The sequence below is a fragment of the Maylandia zebra genome, linkage group LG12 (assembly GCF_041146795.1).
Source record: "Maylandia zebra isolate NMK-2024a linkage group LG12, Mzebra_GT3a, whole genome shotgun sequence".
Lineage (NCBI taxonomy): Eukaryota > Metazoa > Chordata > Actinopteri > Cichliformes > Cichlidae > Maylandia > Maylandia zebra.
The window spans coordinates 26,714,936-26,728,754 of record NC_135178.1 but is presented as its reverse complement, the minus strand read 5'-3'; the positions used below and the strand labels follow the sequence as shown (position 1 = coordinate 26,728,754).

Sequence of the window (13,819 nt, the reverse complement as noted above, 5' to 3'; positions counted from 1 at the left end):
GTGAACGGAAAGGTTTCTGGTCAAAACTGCATTCCTTTCTAGGCAAATAATTTGTTTTTCTCTAGATTTGCTATCAGCAAATATCTTGTGTAATGTGGCCCGTGAGAAAAAACTCCCCAAGATGCTTTTGACAGACGTGCGCACACAGAAAACACACAAACATGTGACAAAGACGACTGCAGGCAAAGAGGAAAAGGAGTGGGAGGATGTGATGGGACGATCTTTCCCTAGCTTTTCCATCTTTTTGCTTACATGAGGTCACCCTACGATCGGGCTGAACAATTGATGTGAGCATAAGTTCCAGTGATGATATCATCCCATAGTCCACGACAGACAAACAATAAATGTGAAATACAAATATGTGATAGAACTGAAAGTGTGTTTTATTTTGACAGCCTATTTATATTAGCTCTATTATATAAAAACAGAGCCACAAACACAATAACTGATATATACAAAAGTAATAAGTGACAGAATCCGGTGCAATGATAATAATACACTCACAAGTATACACATTTTAAAGTACGTACTCGACGGACAGTTCAGTGAGTCACAGTTGGCTCCATGTAAAAAGTTTCTACACCTGCTGAGCTGCAGCCATGGCAGCTAATCGCTCCTGTTTCTCCTGCTCAGCCTTTTCCCTCATCTCCTTCTCTCTCTGGATCAGCTGCCTCTTCTCGGCCTCCCAGGCCTGCACCCGGCTCTCATACTGCTCGAGGTCCGGTGTCTCGGCAGCAGCCAGGTTCTGCTGGGCCAGAGCGGTCACTAAATCCTGGAAAGAGGTTGACTCTACTTTACCCTGAGACTCCAGCTGACTGCTCAATTCCTGGAGAGGCAGGGCAACAAAAAAAGTTGAAAGCACAAAGGAATGATCTCATCACTTCATTTAAATGACTTGGGTGAAACCCTGTGACCCAGAAAAGTCACTTCCAATATGTGACGCACACCGAGAATCATGGCTGCACAGAAAAACAGTCAAGATATGATGCATTCAAGAACAACCGGACTTTCCAATAATTCCAGTGTTTATTATCTTAGCTTCGTGGTCTGAAATATCCCTTAAATCTATGACCAAATGTAGTTTGTTTTTTTATGATGCACATACGTCAAATAAACAGTTGCAGCTATTTTGTTCCAAATTTTCATCCAGCAAACATTTTGGCCATGAGGGGAAATCCCCCTCTGGATGCAGCCACACACATGCCTATAGGGGGCACCTGGCCTGTCAGCCAGTGAAATTTATCTTTACCCTGTGGCAATAATGCCATATGTATTGGGATCAAAGTTTCTCTGTAAGCCTACCTACTTTTATTCAGAAGGTCAATCATTTATGATTGTGGTATAAGTGCATATCCATTTGCATCATTACTACACACACAACAATAATTTGACATCTATGAGTTTAAAATAAATAGAAAATAAAGACTGAAAAATTAAACCTGGTTTTATGTGGATACATACAGCGCATGTCAGGATGCATAGTGCAGAAAATGAATTCAATAATGATTCAGATTCAGCTATTTGATAAAAACACTGGCAGGTGCAGATATTTCATGTATCCAATAGTAATTATGTGTGTGCACATATTCTACAGCATTTGATATCAGAATGTACTGAAAGTCAAAGCTCAACATCTGGATTTGCAAAAAGAAGCTCTGACCACCCCTTTACAGCAAACTGGACTCTGTTTTCTTTGTTCTCCTGTAGGTGCACCAGGAAGCATTATAAACCCTGATGCACGCAGCTGATAAAATCCACATCCCAGCTAAGGCTTTTACACTGGTCCGCTGATCTACAGGTGGTAGTTATGTTTCAGGAACGTTAATGGATCTACAAAGCCAGGAAAGAAGAAGAAGAATGCCAGCTGGGAAAATTTGGAAGAAAATGTTCTATGAGGAAGGAAATGTTTTCAGCATGGTCTCAAGAACATGCCCACTACACCTTAGTGAGCAACGACAAATGCAAACAGAAGCTTTGCTTTAATTTAAAGAGAAAAATATATATATATAAATTATCGTTTAGAGAATCAACAACGTAACTACAAATGTAAGAATCCCTAATTAACAGTCCACTTATTCAAAAATAAGTGGAAAATAATAATTTTATTATTTTTATTTTATTATCAGTTCAGTGGTAATACAAGACAGTAGGCAGAATGGAGAAAAGCACTTCTGACAGTCAAAAAAAACCCCCATCTTATGCTGTTTGCAAAGGGGAAACTTTTTAAACTAGAGCGCAGTCAGAAAGCGTATCCTATAACCCAACAGGGTATTTTGCATTTTTAGATCCACATCAAATTTTTAATGGGTCTTTCCTTTGTCTAGGCTACACCTTTCCATCAGGTTTCAGCTTGGTGGTTGTTGTGTAATCTTGCTGAAAGATGGACAAATGGGAGGGAAAACATACTTCCGCCCCACCTCTTGCCTTAGAATTATATTTTAATCTGTCCCTTAAAAAAAACAAAGCATGCTGCTCACAGCAGCTTGACTTCTAAGTTATAACCTCGTTTTTACCAGCATGCCCCTATAATTACATTTGATGCAAATTTGAGCTTTAAGTACAAACAAAGACCCACCTTGAATTTCTTGACATACTCTGGTAGCTTAGCAGCTTCGGCCTGATCGTCTTCATCTACAGTGTTTTCTTTCTTGTCCTCTTCACCTCCTGACTCTTCTCCAGAAGAGTCTGACTCTGAGGTCAAAGGCAGGTCGTGGAGCAAGTCATTCACATATCCCAGCTGAAAAATAATCACAAAAATTAATGTTATTTATGCAGAAAGATAAAATTTTGTAATGAAGCATGTTCTGAAACAACTGTTTTCTGGTCTTTTTGCTGAAAATTACATTATGCAAGTAAAGTCTCTTACTGGAATGAAAACAGGCCAGACATTTAATGACGCAGGGTTATACACCTTACTTGACAAGTCACCTCTTAATCTTAGGAAGAAGTAAGATTAACTGTGACCTGAGGCAGCAGCACCTTCATTGAGATGTAATACTTCCTCTCTGTCCTATGGCGTTATCTTCTCTGTCTACGTTATTGCTGTGCTGCTGTGTGACGCAGGCTGTTCACTTTCTGTTGCAGTGATTGTCAAAGACAACCTCAGAGCTCCAGGCTCTTCAAAATCTCATTAGATGCAGACAAAGCTGTACTATTGAACTGGACAGCAGAGAGCGGATTAGAGATGCTACAGCCTGCGCATATATGTAAAAATTGCAAAATCATGACAGCGTGTGTGTCACACAATGCTGTCTGTGCCAAGCAGCCTACCTGGAAAGTAATAAGCAGCCTGTGGACTATTTGCAATGCTGCACGCAGTTTAATCCACGCTCATTTTACAACAGCAAATGAACACGTTAAGAAATACATCCGTTTGACATCAAACCCACAGTTAGGGGGCTGATATCAGGCGCCCAAATGAGAACAAAGAGCAATGCTGTCTGGTACGGCTCGGATAGTTGTTTGTTATGAACTATATAACTATAAACAGTTCTAGCATATTGTGCATTTGCTTGAGCACAGAACGTTTGTGTTGTATTACGCAGCAGTTGTCTTACTGATATTTTTCTGCCTATATGAAAGAATAATGTATGCCATCATTGGTACCTTTTGTAAAGTTAATCAGAGACACATGGGACATAATCAAGGATATCTGGGGTTGCAATGTTCAATGTTTTTGCTCTCTCATTACTGATTTTGATATTTAAATATGTTTGCAAATTGTGCGTTACCCTGAGACGCTTAATGAGGTGAGTGCTGGCTCAGACACCAATTCAGGGATCGATACAACTTTGACATAAAAAGAAGAGTGTCCTCAGATGACATTATCAGCATGGACCTAGCTTATTTTTGAAGGTGGGAGAAACCAGAACTCCCAGAGAAAAACAATAAAAACACCACATCCTCTGCTCCCAATTTCTATGAGGGCCAGAAAAGCGCCAGTAATTAATTTAGATGTGCTGAACTGAACTGCACAAGCCCTATTAATACCCAATTAAATTGTGAAATTAACTGTATAAATGAAGAAGATCTTTAAAATAAAGAAGTTGCACCATGTCAATACTGCAGGAAAGCGTCTCTAGTCTGAGGATATACTTATGTAAGACAGGATACGTACAAGGGTTAGGCAACTGAACAACTAAATCAGTTGTCATCAACTCATCAAGTCCATTTCAGTTCCTTTTTTGGGCCTTGTGCTCAAAGGAAATAGCATTTGGTATTTTTGGACTTAACTTGCCACTTGCACAGAGAAACTGAAAAAAAAGGAGATTTGCTTTAGTTATGAGTTGGTGTCAGCTGTGCACCTTATGTTTTGCTGCTCAGGTACAAATCTGTACAATAAGAGGCTGCAATGTGTCCTTCATCTCACTTCTTTCTATCATCTGTGGTTTTAAAGTCTCTTCCAGAACAAGCTGCACAAACTTTTCTGTGAATATACTAAGAAACACCAGTCAGGAAAAAATGGAATTTGTTGTTCAACCCTAACACAAAACACACAAAATGAAGCACGATTTGTTTGCCCTTACTGTATCTTTGGACAGTTTGACATCACTAGAAGCAGCAGCCACTCTCTCCATAATGGCCAGCGCTCTGCCCAGATATCCTCGACCCCAGAAGAGAGGCATCCCTTTGAAGACGGCATGTATGCCCTTTAAATTTTCTACCTTGCCTGGATGATGAAGAAGGAGGAAAACAAATGAGACAAGTGGCATAATGAAAGGCTACAGGAGAAAAAACAAAACTATCAATCACAGCAAAAAAAATTACTTAAAATAATGCAAGAAAAGAAACTCAAGCACTTACCGAGGAAAGCATTGCCAAGCAGCTGAGCACTGAGGCCAATGGTGTTGTCTTGCTTCTGTCCACAGATAAGCAGCGATGCCCCCAGAGCCCGTTCTTCTGACACCTGATCGCAGCAAAGAACAAGTGTTTTATTACTTCTACTGCAACATGTTAATTAGCATCGGGCATCTCTTTTTACAAAAATGTATAAAAGTTTAGAATGAAACCCCCTAAGATGCCCCTTTTTGAATCACAGGAAATTGATTTTGCAATTTCCAGTCATAAGAATATTCTAGAGTCATCAGCTGTCCTAAACACCTTCAGAGCTGCTGATTCACTCACAGCAAGTTGTGGTCTGGTTGCTAGGTAACTGCCCAGAGCATACAGAGACAGGATCTGAGTGGAGGGAAGATCAAAAGCCTCCTGAAGCATCACCTCTTCAACCACAGAACACGCACCTGAACAATTATAAAAAACAAACAAACATTCTCAGATAACATTTCCCAATATCTCTATATGACAAACATTTTTTATATTACAGAAGTTTCATAATCTGGATAGGAGTAAGCTTGTGTGTGAAAAACTGAGTAAACTCTTACTGCTTACATAAGAACTAAGGGGATAAGTAGCAGCCAGGTACTCATAATCAAATGCACACAACTATTTGATTATATGTGTGACCGCCTCTATATTTTTTGGTCTAGAGATGAAAAAAAAAGAGGATTTGGCAGTTCATTCAGATATGTGTTAACAGAATGCCACACAGAAAAGACATCAGCACTGATCTCAGAGAAGACTTGCTGTTGTCCATCAATCTGAGAAGGCTTATATGGCCATTTCCAAACAATCTGAACTCTGCCAGTTCACACAAAAGATTAATTACTTGTGAAAAACCATCAAGACAGGTGCCAAACTTCTCAGGAGCCTCACCCCAAGCGAACACTGTGCAATGCTCAGAGAAACCCAAGAGCTACATCTTAGAATCTGCAGGCCTCAGCATGCTAAATGTTAATGTTCATGACAAGTTAAGTACAAAAAACAAGAAAAAATAAGTTTGAGTTGTTTGGGTTGCTAGGAGAAATCTAAAACTTACACTGCACTTAGTTTTTGTTAAATAAATGATACTTTTATTGTCACATCACATGTGCGGGTACACTGGTACAGCACATGCGAGTGAAAGTCTTGTGTCCAAGCTTCACAAGCAACAGGGGTGAGCAAAATACAATACAATAACATAAGAACAAGCAAAATATAAGAATGGGAGAAAAAATAAAGGAAAAGGAAAATTAAACACTAAAACCAGCTGTTGCTTGGGGGAGCTCGCGATGAGGCTGCCATACTCTGCGCCATAAACTCTTGGAAGTGAGAAGAAGCTGTATGATAAACTACCAGTATTTGGTGAGTTCACCATTTTACAATGGTGTCCAAATCTGCACTATGATTATGTCCTGTATAGCAGAGAATCCTGGTATCCCAGAAAAAGGAGCATAAAACCAGTGGTCTATAGTATATTGTAAACTGTGCATAAAGCTAAATGACACAAACAAGGTGTCATACAACTTGCAAAATGAAAGCAAGGTGTATGACAGCAATGTATTGAAACATGAAGTTCCCCAAAGTATTTATTAACTACTATTTATTAATTACACTCAGCATATTCGCAGGACATTGATTCTTTTAGCTGATTTTTGATGCGTTGTGTTTTATTGTGCAAATTCTTTTTCTAGGCACTGTTAACTAAGTTAAATCTTGGCTGGCCATTAGCTCACTATATAGTCCTTTACATAGAATGTGCCAACCATCAACTGGAGTGTCGTGGATGAGTATATAATTAAGGACACTGTAATTTTCTTTTAATGGCAAAAGATCCAAAACCACCCAAAATTAGTTCTATGCGCCCACCCGGTTTTAATCCAAATCACTTGTTGTACAAAACATGACGGGGCATTGAGAGTTCATCTGGCAAGGCTGTAAACTGTTGAGCTACGTCACAATAGCGACATTTGTAAACCACTAATAAAGGAAACTAACAGACGAAACCTAAAAAGTAATTCAGCAACATCAGATCTGAGCTACTGTTTTGAAACTTTGCAGCATATAAGCACTTTTAGCGAATGGAATCAAAACTTTCACATTCAACTGAAACAGCGGCTCTGCAAGACAATTATTTACGGTCTAATGTTATTATAGAAAACATAAATAAATAGAAACAACAAGCTTCCCTTTACCCCCGTCTTTTACAAACAAGGAAAGAAATGTTGAAATCAGATTTTGGTGATTTGAACATTTCAAGCAAACAAGAATGTGCTTGGAAACCTGCAAGGGGTTGGCCTTGCAGTCTGTGTGGTGCTTATGCTTCCCAAAGGTTAAATGAAAAATGATTTTTAAACTAAGTCTTACTTTTAAAGTCTGCATCCTTCATGAAGGAATCCATGAGGAGATTGAAGGTGAAGTCATCTGGGAATATTCCATACTGGATCTGCACACAGAGATATCAAAATATTGGCATCATGGAAAAACATCAATTTTTTTCTACATTATTTAATGATGAAGGTGTATATCACATGCAGCAATAAGACTGCTTCTCAGTGCATTAGTGACAATGAAAGCTCTTGCGTCAGAGTTGTATGCCGCCAATCAAAACAACTACAGCCGTGATCGCTTTTACCTCACTGTAAACGCGTCACTGGCTACCTGACATCTGTTTCTGGAGTAATTCAGGGATGCTCAGATACTATAACGCATTCAGGAACTGAAAAAAAGCGCTGGGCTGAAAATGTCAACCATTTAACCGTTTAACATTATTTGTGCTGGTCAGATCGGTTTGAAAACACGCCTCAGTGCTTCACAATGAGTCTGTGCTGTCTCATGATGACAGCCTTGATCAGATTTCCTCTCCGATCATTGAGATAAGGTTCATATGCAAGACCCAAACAGTGCTCTCAGCGTAGTTTATTTCCCAAAGAATAAACTGAGTGAATATTATAGTGTACCTTGTTTTTAAGTGTGTGCAAGGCCTTATCTCTAGCCCCATGTTTTAGACACTGTCTGATCCAGCCGTGAATGGTCCAGTCTCGCAGGTACCAACAGTTTGGACTGTGACGAAACCTTAAAGAAATTTACGGAAAAAAAAGTTGTTTCACATGCTTTAAAATAGAAATAGATACAAACACAACAACAAGAGGAAGAGAGGAAATCACATGACAAATATACAGTAAACAGTTTCAGCTGCTGAACCACAACTTTATCCTGGAAATCAGAGATAGGAATAAGAATATATCAGCAGAAGCACATCTAAATTCGTTCAGTGTTTCCCGATTATGAAAATGAATGTGCCCTGAACTAGAGTGCAGTTGGGAAACACACTAAATCTTGCCATCACAAGAATGGGTGCAGATTCCAGAGGAAGGAGTAAACAGGAAAGGTCTGGAGTTGCCCCGAACAAAGAAGAGCATGTGACTGAATATAAACCAAAACAGACAAACCAAACAGACAGTTCAGTCCAACAAAAACACACAGACTGGTACCACAAAAACCGAAAGCAGCAGCAGACATTTGGCACAGATGCAGGAGATGTAAAAATGATATCTGATTACTTATAAAGGTAGTACTCTGCTTGATCAATTTCTTCCCGGGATGATATGTTGTCCACAAACTGAAACAGAAAACAGTGTGCCATGAAAAATCAAGTTTACAGCAAATAAATAAAAAAACTAAATATGGTCCATTTAATGTAGATGCAGCTTACCCGTGACATAATCAGAGAGCTAACAGGGAGATTCCTGTCATATGTCCTGTCCATAGTGTTGGCGAGTACAGCTGCAAGTTTAAGAAGGATTTAAAAAAAATACCAGAATTATAGTAAAATAAACTAGAGAATAAGCTTTCCAGAGTAGAATAAATTGCTGACACGTTTTTTTTTGTTTTTTTTTTAATATATGAGTTTTATTATGGTGATTTACAACTTTTCACAACTTCGGTAATATCTAATTAAATTGTATTTAAACTTTGTTAAACTACGAGTATAAATTATGTACACTTTGTGAAGCAGGTAAATTTCGTCTGTAACACCATGAGGCTGCAGTGCTACACTGCCACCCTGTGTTGATGAAGTGTAAACACAGTAGTATTTGATGCTGGACTTCTGCAATGAGCATCAAATGGTGTAAATATTTCCAGAAAAAAAATTCTCTTTTTTAATAATTCTCCCAAGACAAACTAATTTACTGTACTAGAATAATATTCTATATTTGTACAACTATGGGTTACTGGATGGATGGGGGGGGGGATTTTCTGGTGTTCCCTTTGGGGGCCACAACAATGGATAATCTGCCTTCATCTCACCCTATACTTATACTTAACTCACCCTATACTTAACTTCCTCCTCTGTCACACCAACCCTCTGATTGCCCTCCATCACTACACCCATCAACCTTCTCTGGGGTCTGCACTTTTTCTCCTGCCTGGCAGCTCCTTCCTCAACATCATGTGTCTAATATATTCACTATCTACTCTTTTTACATATCCAACCCAAAGTCTCTAAACTGCTTGATTGGAGTTGTCTCTCTGATGTACTCATTTCTAATCCTGTCCATCCATATTGAAGCCAACCTGCTCCTGAGCCACAGAAGATAGTATCCTACACACTCTACCCACTCTAACTGGAAGGTCAGTGGCTGACTTCATAACTCCTCCATTCACATTGAAGAAACCTTGGGCAAGATACTGAACCTCAAGCTGCCCCAATTGAGAGTGAGCATGTGTGAATGTGTAGGGGTCGAAAAAATAAATAAACAATAATAACAACCACTGCACTGTAAGTGCAGTAAACTGAATGTAGTGCCATGTTTAGTGGAAGTGGCACTTACGTTTCTTTACACATCTCAGGCTGCTTATGATCTGTTTTTTAAACAGTTTATTAAAGGTAATAAACTATTAATGCTTTAATAATTATTTGGAATTAAGGGCATTATAGTCAGTCGTATTGCTATATTAGTTTGACACTTCTTGACTTGGTGGAAAAATGTTACGTTTCCCTGGATAATGATCCAAATCTTGACAAGCCCTTTGTTTGCTTGTCTTTTCATTATGTACTGTGTAATGTGGAGATTTAACTCTTACCCAGGTTCTGAGGATCTTTCTCTCTCGCCTCCCACATTTTGCTGTCTGTGTAAGCCGCTGAAAGCAACCATCGTCGGGCTGTGAAGAGAAATGCACACATCAGTCAAATATTTGGGAAAATGAGTTGCTCATGGCTTTAAAATTACAGGAAAACTCAAATGCCGGTTAGTTTAGCTTCATGTTGTTAGCTAACGTTACCATGAACTGAGGGCATTTAGCTCCACCTCTATGAACATTCAAATATTGACCGTAAAAAAAAACAAAAAATAGACGTTAAACATGAAACTAAAATTAAATCATACTCTATATTGAGTCTTAACCAAATGCATGATGTGTCTACCTGAAAGAGACGGAGATAAACTTTTAACTTTGACAGCAGCAGTCGCACATCGCTTCAACACGGAGGCTGCCATATTAGACGATACCATGTCGTGGCAGGCGCCGGGGGAGTTTGATGACCGGCAAAAGTGGATTATACCAAAAGTGACAACAGGAAAGCAGAAAAGTTTTTGGTTTTTGTTGTTGTTGTTTGTTTTGTTTTTTGTTGCTACCTATAAAAACAAATTAAAACTTAAAACTTATTTATAAACACAATTCGTACATGTTTATGAGTCAATGAATTATTAATGAAGTTAAAATGAGATATTATTGATATTTAATTTAACTTAATCTAATAATTTTTACTGTTCTACCTTGCTGTGTGCACCAAGCAACAAAATACTTTACAGGAAATGTTTTGATTTCCTGAAATTTATCAGGAATGACTTGCAGATAATGTAGAGAATACACACTTCCAGCCTACTAACCACAAGTTTCACCACAAGGTTGCTAACTTCCACTTTGGTATCAGCTTCTACGTGTAGATGAAAAGCGATAAACATTTTCTGATCAAAATAACTTGAAAACGTTTTTATTTAACCAACAAATAGTTGATCGATTGATCGATTGATCGATCTATCTATCTATCTATCTATCTATCTATCTATCTATCTATCTATCTATCTATCTATCTATCTATCTATCTATCTATCTATCTATCTTTAAATAATAAACTATAATACTTTGCAGCTTGTTACATTTGGTGTGATGTATGTGTAATTCATTAATATTAGTTTATATTCTATTTTTGACATTTTTGGGATTTTTTGGATTCATTTGTTTACATATTTCTTGATTGGCTTTGGTAATTAAAGTCACATCAAAATGAAAGAGAAGCTACTTTTGGTCACTCCCAAAATCTGTTAAACATAAATAATATTCTATGTTGCAAGCGAGAGTGAAATACTTGAGAAGAACCTGCTCTTTGACAATAGAGGGCACTGTTCATATAAGAAAGAGACAGAACAGGAAAACACACACAGCTGTAAAAGTGAAGGAGCTTCACTTTGCCATGCTGTGTTGCACATAAAGCCATGAAGAGGTCCATTGCTAGTTATTGAGCACCACTGCTTCATCAAGCTTTTCAATAGGGCTTACTAGATCTGTCCTCTCATGTTCATTAGACTGCAGGCAGCCCCAAAAATACTAGCAAACCACCAAAATTAAGCAGGAAGTTGGACATAAATGTGGAGTTGAGTTGTCTCACTTTGTTTACCTAAATGTGCATTAATTTGTCCGTAAAAAGCTGTTGCCCCCGTCACCTCTGTGTTTGTCAGCCAGTATTTTTGTTCAGCTGCAGGAGGACAGCCCTCAGCTATTATTACAGTTAGCTCCTTGGCTGTGGGTCAAAGGAGGTGACAGGTTGAGACTAGGGTGGGACCACTCTGTTAAACAAAACATGGAAGAATTTTAGCACCATCTCATTTTCTCAGTGACCAGCAAAACAGGAAATTTGTACCTGAGATGCATTACAGTGTAGTCACTACAAGTAAACAAGAAGTGTACCATTCAGTTCCATTACTGGGATTTCTGATATCATCTTGTGCCTTTCTGTTTTGCCATTATGCAAAAGGCCATACAAAGTCTACAGAACCTTTATTGAAAATCACGTTTTAAAACCCACACTTCTCTCATCATGTTAAAAAAAGGTATGTTTGTGGTTTAGAGATGAAAAAAAAATCAGAAGTATTTGTTTTCAGGATCTTGCTTACGGGCAGCCCCTTGCTGCTTCCCTTTTTTATTTCTCATCCATAGTGTTAGAGGACGTTGGTGCAGGTTGGTGCGATGTGATAAAAGAACTGCATTATACAGGGAATGACAAAGCATTTTGTAGGGAGGCTTTTTATGCAATAGATGTGAACTGTCATTGAACACATGCATGCTTGACCAATAGTATGTGTCTGCAAAATATAATGGATAAATTTATCATATAAGGATAGCTAGGATGAGCAGCGTGATAGTCTGAATTTTATTTAATTTGTATTTAAGACATTAAATAAATGTACATTACACAATGAGACAATTATAAGAATCTCTAAAAGGAGAAACAATTTTAGCCACATTATAAAAAGTTACAAGATACCAATCCTCAGTCTGGTTATCAACTCATCCTGAGTTCCTTCTTGAATGTGCATGATTTCGAAAACATTTATTGTGTAAAAAAAACCTACAAAAAAACCCAAAACGGCTTGCTGTAATTTGCCTGCTTATATAACAGTATTCAAATACATTCCGGATGAAACAGGATAGCAGGACATGAACCGCGCTGTAATATACAGCCCAACTTTCCAGCCAAGTGTTGTGACTCCTATTTTTTCACAAGTTTAGTTGAATTTTCTTTCCAAGACTTTTAAACTGTTGTCATTATCAGCCATTTGAGTTACAAAATGTTTTCCGAAACAGTCCTTGACTCAACTTTTTAATCACAGTATTATGAAACAGAAAACATCATAACAATAATTTATTGGACTTAAGACAGATGACAACCCTAGCACAACCTACAGTATGGTTTGGGTAAAGCAGCGTTTTGGAAAAATGGGAATAGGATTATCCTTATCAGGGTCATGGGGGGAGGGGAGCACTGCAGCCTATCCCAACTACCATAGGCTGAGAGGCGGTGTCCACCCTGGACAGTTAGCCTGGCTAACACAGAGAGAAAGATATCCATTTGCACTCACATTCACACCTATGAGTGCATTAGAATCACAAATTGACCTAACCCCACTAACTGCATGCCTTCAGACTGTGAGAGGAAGCCAGAGTACCCAGACAAAAACATGCAAAGTCCACACAGAAAGGCCCCGGCCTGGTGGTGGAGTCAAACTCAGGACCTTCTTGCTGGGAGGTGATAGTGCCGGACCACAGCGCTGCCCTGAATAATTTTCTATGTGTGTTAATTAGAATGAATATTTTCTTTGTTCCCTGATTGCAAAGACCTGCGAAAACACTTAAATTCTATTATATAATTTTACACATTTGTCTTGTAGAAAAACTGAGACGTGAACACTGAACACTGACAGGAAGTGCAGTTTCACTCTTCCAGCCCGCAACAGAAGTAGGCTGAATGCGACCCTCAAGCTAAAATGAGTTTGCCATCCCTGGTTTAGAGGGTTATTCCTGTTGGTCAACTACTTTCTTCTTCAGTTTATAGAGCATAGCACAAAGGTTGTGTGATTTGAATGTCTCTGAGTAACCACTGATGGCATGATGCTTATGGTCAGTGTTTTCACAGAGCTCGAGCTGTTTTTTTGTTTTTAACCACGAGATTCATTTTCCCACCCGAGACGTATTTACCTGTTCTCCCCTGTGTCTGATTCATCTTTGGCTTCTCATTGTCTCTCAAGTTTCAGTTCACGAAAAAGTGATGGACTCAACGTGCTCAACATGCTTTTTCAGAGGAGATTAGATAAAGAGGAGCTAACTGTGAACAGGAGATGGTGATACGGCCGACTCTCTGTGGTTTCTCTTCAGGCAAGTGGCTGGGACTGAAACATGTAGGTGAGGAAAGGAAAGAAGAGGAGGATGTGAGAACTTCCTC

At 38.7% G+C, this 13,819-nt stretch overlaps 1 protein-coding gene across 2 annotated transcripts; it reads right to left on the bottom strand.

Annotated features, from left to right (window-relative positions):
* Positions 1 to 360: 360 nt before the first annotated feature.
* On the bottom strand, positions 361 to 10,336 carry mrps27 (mitochondrial ribosomal protein S27). 2 transcript variants are annotated; one of them, XM_004547133.4, is made up of 11 exons: positions 10,244 to 10,336; positions 9,904 to 9,981; positions 8,531 to 8,601; positions 8,379 to 8,437; positions 7,776 to 7,890; positions 7,183 to 7,261; positions 5,125 to 5,240; positions 4,804 to 4,906; positions 4,527 to 4,669; positions 2,576 to 2,737; positions 361 to 826 (listed from the first exon to the last, which is right to left on the bottom strand). In XM_004547133.4, exons 1-11 carry the CDS (start codon positions 10,329 to 10,331, stop codon positions 578 to 580), a joined length of 1,263 nt encoding a protein of 420 aa, XP_004547190.2. In that variant the 5' UTR covers positions 10,332 to 10,336; the 3' UTR covers positions 361 to 577. The 2 variants fall into 2 exon arrangements, with proteins under 2 accessions (XP_004547190.2, XP_004547191.2); XM_004547134.4 differs by having other exon boundaries at positions 361 to 772.
* Between the last annotated feature and the right edge of the window lie 3,483 nt (positions 10,337 to 13,819).